Here is an 8,248-nt window from a genome sequence, read left to right as displayed (position 1 = left end):
GGCCCCGGCTACTCTAGCTTTGACGGGTTCATTTATGAGCATGGTGGTTCTTTATAATCCTTCTCAATATATGTAACTTATGAGAGAGGAAAGAGACCTATGTTGGTTCTTTATATTTATATTTATGTGCAGGTCCATTCAATTTTGAGGCCGGAGAAGCGCCCGCTAGCTCAATGCCGAAGCTGCATCTCAATCCTCACAGTTGGTCTAAGGTAGAGGCCACGAAAATCTCTGTGTTTTATATGAACAGTGTTGAATGTCGTTATTAAGAATTTATTAAGAATTTTATTTTGAAAACAATGACTCTGATACCATGTTAAATGGGGTCAAATACTTTTAGAATCTCATTAAATCAAATGACTGCTGAAAAAGTTACGTGTCTACGCAAACGTAAACGCTCTTCTTAATAAATTTACAAAACTAATTCCTTATGAAGTAATACCTTCTACCAGAGCTGAAAACGTTGAGAATCTGATTCTGTAGGTTTCGAGTATTATCTATTTGGATTCACCTGCTGGTGTTGGGTTTTCTTACTCGAGAGATGAAACGGATTATACTACCGGAGATCTTAAGACAGCTAAAGATACACACACGTTCCTTTTGAAGGTGAGATGAGAAAGAATTAGTTTGAAGCGTATCGCTCTTTTTCTGGTTCAGAATTGTCATTGTTGTTTTTTTTTTTTTTGCATTATTGTTGGATCAGTGGTTTGAACTGTACCCGGAGTTCCTCGAGAACCCCTTCTACATTAGTGGTGAGTCATATGCTGGAATCTACATTCCTACGCTTGCGGCTGAAGTTGCAAACGGTATGTTGATCCTGTGAGGGTCGACACTTCCAATATTGTAATTCGGTTATCATTTCAGTAAACGTTTCATCGCGTGATCTCGTCATCTGTAGGAATAATCGCCAGTGTAAAGCCTGCACTGAACTTCAAGGTAAACCGCTAGGACATTTCATTGTCAATCTTTTATGACAAATGAATAGAGCGTTTTTTTCCTTTTTTTAAAAAAAAACTTTGCCTATATTTGAGGCAGGGCTATATGATAGGAAATGGATGCACGGATGAGCAGTTCGATGGGGATGCTCTTGTGCCATTTGCACATGGAATGTGTCTTATATCAAATGACTTGTTTCAGGTTTGTGACATTCCTATTAGGTAACATAGGCATTTGACCACCATATCAATAGTTTAATTTCAAATTCGAAGAAATTGGAAGTAAATCATCATAGCACGAGTCCTTACATGCTGCTAATTGCAGGAAGTTAACTCTGCTTGTCAAGGAAGTTATTGGAACCCAGTAAATGAAACCTGCGAAGAGAAGTTGAACAAAGTTGACCAAGTAATTCAACTGGTTAAGTACTGATAGCGAAAAGTTTCACCTTGATGTTCGATCTAAATTTCCTTTTGATTTACTATCATACAGGAGCTTAAGGATTTAAACATCTACGACGTTCTTGAGCCGTGCTACCATCATCCTGAAATAAGATATCCTTCAGCTGATGATATCAGGCTGCCTTCGAGTTTCAGAAGGCTTGGGGAGACCGATAGGCCGCTGCATGTGAGGAGGAGAATGTTTGGCCGCTCATGGCCTTTTAGAGCTACGGTCAGAGCTGGACGCGTTCCAACATGGACAGAGCTGGGACGCAGAAAACCTCTATGCACAGTAAGTACGGTAAAGTTTGGGAGCTTTTAAGCTATGTTAGCTAGTGGTGGCTGTTCTGGGTAGAATAGTTATTTGCTTGGTCAAGCCTAGCTTATTCAGGTAACTTATGAGCTAGTTTTTGAAAAGTTGAGAATTCTGAACTTTTTTAAATAAAACTTAAAAGCTAGCGTATTTAGGATGTTACCAAACATGTACATATGAAAAAGCTTGTTTATAACCTATTTTGACTGAAAAATAGCTCCCCTTCCTTCTCGTGTCTTGTAAAAATGGTGGCTAGCATAAATGTTTTTCTCCTTATCAAATTCAAAGCAATTTCTTTATACTCCTTAAATTTTCAAACGAAGCATAAATGTTTTTCTCCTTATCAAATTCAAAGCAATTTCTTTATACTCCTTAAATTTTCAAACGAAGTATCACTTTAAAAGTAAGCCTTATCAAATTCAAAGCAATTTCTTTATACTCCTTAAATTTTCAAACGAAGTATCACTTTAAAAGTAAGTTGATTATGCGAAACCACAGGATGACCGAGTTGCAACTGTATGGTTGAACAATGAAGCTGTGAGGACTGCAATTCATGCACAGCCGGTAAACTAGATGTTTTTAATGGCTTTATTTACTAGGCTAATTGCGGATAGAACCCCTACATTATCGTCCAATTGCGATAGACTTCCTGTAGTTCTATTGTTGCAGTCTTGCAGATAGACCTCTGATTGATTTTTATTTATGTTTATTTATTTTTGACTCTTTTGGCCTCAAGCGGTTAATTTGTTAAACAAAAAACTTTCTCTTTTTCTAAGGATAAAAGAGTCATAAAAAATCACTGAATGATCTAGCTGCAACAATAGATCAAGTACATGGGGTCTATCCTGCAATTCGTTGATAGTATAGAGGGTCTATCCGCAACTAAGCCTTCTTTAATTGTGGTTTATTGTAGCTGAAAAATTTTGAACATCTTCTATCATTTGATTCATAAAAATTGAGCATCTTCTATCATTTGATTCATAGGCAAGTGCGATTGGTGAATGGGTATTAGATACTGACATACTAAATTTTACTCATGATGCTGGAAGCATGATCAAGTATCACAAGTACCTTATTTCCTTAGGATATCGTGCACTTATTTTCAGGTACTCCTTTAACTAGTTTGTTTCCTTTAGATGTAACACAATATTTATTTTATTAATTCAAGAAACATTCATTTTAAAAACACAGAAGGTGAGTCTAATTAATTTGTATTTAGATTGTGTAATATCAAATGGTGATCTTTCTACTTTCACATTTTGACTCAGCGGTGACCACGACATGTGCGTGCCTTTTACTGGAAGTGAAGCATGGACTAGATCAATGGGATATAAGATTGTAGATTTATGGAGGCCATGGTATTTTAATGACCAAGTTGCAGGGTATTTACCCTACCTTTTTGCTTATTCACTCTGCCACATAGATCCCCCCCCCCCCCCCGCCCCGCCCCCGCCCCGGCACTCCCTCAAAAAAAAAAAAAACTAACTTGTTGAACTGTACTGCCCCTAGTATAGCTCACCTTTGTTGCGAAGTAGACACGAGAGTTAAATTGCTTTTTGACACTTTTCACCTTCACATAGATTTCACCAACATGAGCAATATCTTCCAAATTTCAAGGAAGGTAACAGAGCTTAAAGAAATTCACTTAGAGGGTAAAATTTTGACACTTTTACCCTCACATAGACCAGACATGAATCTCAACCTTGAGAATATCCGCATCCTTCTTGCACAATGCCTACAAATGTACAGGCAACAGTAAGTTCAAAACGCATGATTTGAGGGGGGGGGCGGGGGGGGGGGGGCGCTGTCTATGTTCATAGCTGTGCAATTAACTAAAAGCAATATTTTGAAGGCGGTTATTCAAAATCCAGTTTCTCTTCTCAGCATGTGCCACATATTATTAATCTATGGTTTTTACGTACTTAACTTGTGAACTTGTAGATTTTTACTCCTTTATTTGTGAACTTTTTTGTTCTTTGCAGGTACACTCAAAGCTATGAGCATGACTTCAGATTTCTTACCATAAAGGTATGCTGGTTTCTCATTAAATTCTTCTTGAGCTTTTACAATGTATACAGGTTGTTCTTGTGTTTGAAAAAGCTTTCTGAAACTCGCTTCAAAATTTTTGAAGGATGATTGCTTCGAAAGCTATTTATCCCTTGAAGTCTATGCTTCATCACTTAACGCATAACTAAAGTGTGAACTTCACACTCCATGAAGCAGTTCTTTTCTGAAGCGCACACACCGGCAAGATAGGAGGATTTAAGAGAAGTTTTGACTAAAATTAAAATAATCCTAATTTTGCAATTTTTTTCTTCTCCAGGATCTCCCTTGTTGTTTGTAATTTATTATGATTTGCATTAGTTCTTAGGATTTTAATTCTTACTCATTAATCAAGACCTGAATGTATCTATTCTGAATTTTTATACCACTCACTATATATTATATACCTATAACAAATTAAAATGTATTTAACTTGTGACGATCATACTTCACACTTTTAAGCATAAGCTTCGCTTCGTAAAAGTGTCTTAATGCTTCGCGTTGCGCTTCTGCTTTTTTAAACATTGTTCTTATTCTAACTTCAAAATTTGATCTGATAGGATTTTTAACATGATATGTCCTATAATCTTTATGAAAAATCAGAACATTTGAAACCTCTAACTATGTCAATTCATCAAATATGAACAGAAATAAACACATAAATGCCCTCTAAGTCCAAGTCACTGCTTGACGCATGAGAATGATATCTCATTTTGGCTAAGATATCAATTTTTTCACTCATTGATGCAATTTAATTCAACATAGCTTAAATACACATTTAGACACTGTCATCCAAATATTTACAAGTAGATACTGTCACATCAGTCTGCATACTTAGTAGGGTTAACTGCACTTAGACCCATTGCAGTATCACTGTTTTGAGCCTACTATCCCTGTAATTTCATTGTTGCAAATATACCTCTCTAGGTTAGTTGTTTTGCCTCTTTTACCCTTGGTGAAATGTTGATAGATATTGCCCCATAGTAAAATTAGTGAGTCTATTTGAGATTTTTAAAAAAATTAGGGCTTTTTCACGTAAACCACCTTTAAAATATAGGTGATACTATGAAAACCACCTTTAAAGTTGAAACTAGTATAGAAACCTGTCTTTCAAGGGAGTCCTGACATAAATCAACCATTTTGACCAATTTTGCGATGAAATTTCAATTAAAATCTCCAAAATGCCCATAAGAACACGTGTGAGGCATACGACATGTCTTGTTAATCAAACCTAGCGTCAAGCACGTGTGTCGTTTAAGTGTATTCTGGGGTTCTAACCAAAATTCCACAAGGAAGTATGTCAAGGTGGTTGATCGCTATCGGCACCCTAATAAAGATGGTCTCTGCTTTAATTCAACTTTAAAGTGGTGTTCATGTTAATTTTCACCTATTTTGAAGATGGTTTTTATGAAGAAAAAAAAACCCCCAAAACTTTAACCCAAGGGGCCTGTCTACAACAATGAAATACAAGGGTAGTAATTTCTAAACAAGAACACTACAAGGGATCTTTGTGCAATCAACACTGGTTATTACTTTGTTTTTCTCATGGAGTTGTGTATGGTTCATGATATACAGGGAGCAGGTCATACCGTTCCTGAGTACAAACCCAAAGAAGCATTGTATTTCTACAGCCATTGGCTCCAAGGAAAATCCATATGATTGGTATAAAAGATACAAGAGTGATAGGCTTATTCATAATAGCAACCGATAATTGCACTGAGAATGAGTAAGCTCAAGCATAAATGCTTTCGAACGCGACGTCTAAGGTATCATATGCAATCTGAATAAGAGGAACTTTGAATGAAATTCGACGAGTTCCAGTTTTCCATCGCACCATTCTAATGGATTTAGTATAGTTCTCCTTTTTATAGTACTTCTGGAACAATGCTATTTTCCTCTAGTATGTTCTTACAAGTTGGGCATCCTTTTCATGGACTGAAACATGGACTCACATAGCAGGCGTCTTTTCTTTAATGCGCTCCGAACTTGTGATTGATGGGGTTTGAATCTGATTTGCTCCCTGGCATAACTCAGAAGCAGCAATAATGATCGTCGTTGTCATCAGATCTTAATGACAGAAACTTCCCACATTGTCACAAACAAAACTCCGTCTCTTCTTCTCAGTAAAAAAAAAAACAAGGAAAAGTGGTATCACTCTTTTATGTAAATCTATTTTAAGCCCTTATTTTCGTTGTCGTTGTCTGTCTGGCAACAAAAAAGAGGAAAACTCCTCTCCAAAATGGAGAAAAGGGTCCCAATAAAAGAGCAAACCAATTTTAGAGATATTTGAGCCGAAATGTGGAGAAACCTGACAGGTTTACATGGGTTGGGTTTCTTTGCTGGAAATTGATTTTTACCCTTTTTCTATGAAATCGACCAAACAGCCCCTAATTCAAGGAATGTGGATGTTCTGTAACGTAGCGCGGAAGTGATAACCTCGGAATCCACCAAGGGTGTTCTCTGAATCCACAAAGAACGATCTTCGAATCCACGAAGAAAATATTGAGAAGAGAAATTTTATTGATGAAAAGTTATTCTCCTTTGGGGTTACAATCCACTAAGGGTGTTATCTGAATCCACAAAGAACGATCTTCGAATCCACGAAGAACTTCGAATCCACGAAGAAAATATTAAGAAGAGAAATTTTATTGATGAAAAGTTATTCTCCTTTGGGGTTACATGACTCTTCTTAAATAGATAAAACAAATAAGACTCCTACTAAAACTAGAATTACAAAAATAAAAAGTATCAAGTTCTATCCTAAAAAAGACTTCCTATAATAGAGAAAACAAATCATGAATCAAAATTAATTTTGTTTCCTAATCTAATTTGACTCTAAAATTGAATTTATTTCCTAATCTAAAAGACTCCAACTTTATTGCTAAAATAAACTAAAGGCTGGTTATTTTCGGATTTCAACCAAATCTGGGTATAATTGATGAGATTGTAAAAATTTGACAATCTATTTGGCTCCGTCTCGTTAAGATAGGCGATTTACATATATAATATGTCAGAATCCGCCTTCCGGATTGAAAGATATGATTGTTTCTTTGCGGAAGTATAAATCTGCATTTAGCTCGTGAATGTCCGAATCATCCATTAAATTTTCTGTTAAGCGTCTTACATCAGTCTCTCCTTGTTGAAAGATGCTCGAACCCAAGCTTATATTTGGTAGAATATTAGCTTCATTGATAGATAATTTTCTTCTCTTACAACGATCAGCATCTGCCTTGTACTTAGCATTGATTTTTTTTCATTTGTTGTTTTACCTCTTCAGGTATGACTTCTTTTGTATCAAACTTGTGTATGAATCTTTCCCATGACATGTGTATGTAATTGGTAACATGTGGCTCTTTAGTTAGCATAAAAAACTCTTCTAAATATATTCCCTGTTGCTTCCTATATTCTAGTGTCGGCGGTATAATCTCATTGTTGTTGAAATTATTGATGATCATTGCTTCCAAAAAAGAATTTTCTCCACTCTATACATAATTCTTTCATCTTCTTTGCCTAGAGCCCTCCACCAAGCAATTCACACATACCATCAATTGTCTCACTCTCTATTTTATCCTTCTCCTCTATCGGGACAACATTAATATGTGCAATATCACTCTCAACCACTTTAAGAATATCATGCATATCATACATCTTCACTATCATATCTGCAATATCACTCTCAACCACTTTAAGAATATCATGCATATCATACATCTTCACTATCATATCACCATCATGCATCTCATGCATATCGAGTGTTTGCACCTTAGGAGGAATTTCGGTAGAGACATGTTCTTCTTTTTCAGTTACAACCAAGTCACATACCTCTTCAGATTGCTTCAAGTTTTCTGTTAAAGCATTATTGTTTGTCACCAATAGTTTCTTCTTCTCAGTAGTCTTTATCTTAGATGGCACATTTTCTGTAAGAGGCTTGAGCACAATTCGCCGTCCATCTTTTTTGAAGATATAAACATTGTCTCTGCTCTTATGGGTAGCTTCATTATTGAATTGCCATGGCCTACCTAAAAGCATATGACAAGTATCCATCTCGACAACATCACACAAAACCTCATCAAAATAGGTTTGACCAATAGAAAAAGATACCCAATACACTTCATCGTTCTGCACATCATTGTCCTTGTGAATCCAGTCAATCTTAACGAGAGGTGGGTGTTTCTCTGTCTTCAAACCTAACTTATTCACCATACGCCAAGAGACAAGATTCCTTCCATTGTGACTGTCAATAATAACATTACAAATCTTCTACATCATGATGCATCTCGTACGAAAGATATTATGCTCTAGAGGTGGTTCTTCTTTCTTTATTACTTCTTCACTGCTCTTCCCAACTCTAATGTCTTGCTTAAGATCATTGTCGTTGTTCAATTTATCATATGGAGTCGGATCACGTCGTTGGCGACCATCAACGCGATTTTGAACTCTTGTCATGTTCAGATGCTTTACTGTCATCGTAAGTCGCTCTATGGCAGCCCTCATCTAATCACCATTGGTCTTCAGTTGC

The 8,248-nt window shown here is 36.3% G+C and overlaps 1 protein-coding gene across 1 annotated transcript in view; it reads left to right on the top strand.

Moving 5' to 3' along the window:
- The window catches only part of LOC109827370 (serine carboxypeptidase 1-like), a 6,353-nt gene extending 435 nt beyond the window's left edge, over positions 1 to 5,918 (top strand). Inside the window, 13 exon segments of the mRNA XM_020394367.1 lie at positions 1 to 43; positions 133 to 212; positions 484 to 606; positions 704 to 806; positions 899 to 936; positions 1,036 to 1,137; positions 1,261 to 1,341; positions 1,426 to 1,665; positions 2,185 to 2,250; positions 2,671 to 2,792; positions 2,955 to 3,068; positions 3,669 to 3,714; positions 5,305 to 5,918. Of these exon segments, the coding sequence (XP_020249956.1) occupies positions 1 to 43; positions 133 to 212; positions 484 to 606; positions 704 to 806; positions 899 to 936; positions 1,036 to 1,137; positions 1,261 to 1,341; positions 1,426 to 1,665; positions 2,185 to 2,250; positions 2,671 to 2,792; positions 2,955 to 3,068; positions 3,669 to 3,714; positions 5,305 to 5,388 (1,242 nt within the window). The 3' untranslated portion in view covers positions 5,389 to 5,918.
- The last annotated feature ends 2,330 nt before the right edge of the window (positions 5,919 to 8,248 follow it).

The sequence above is a fragment of the Asparagus officinalis genome, unplaced genomic scaffold (genome assembly GCF_001876935.1).
Source record: "Asparagus officinalis unplaced genomic scaffold, Aspof.V1 AsparagusV1_Un166, whole genome shotgun sequence".
Lineage (NCBI taxonomy): Eukaryota > Viridiplantae > Streptophyta > Magnoliopsida > Asparagales > Asparagaceae > Asparagus > Asparagus officinalis.
Note: the sequence above shows the minus strand (reverse complement) of the source record. Positions and strands in the feature narration are given on the sequence as shown.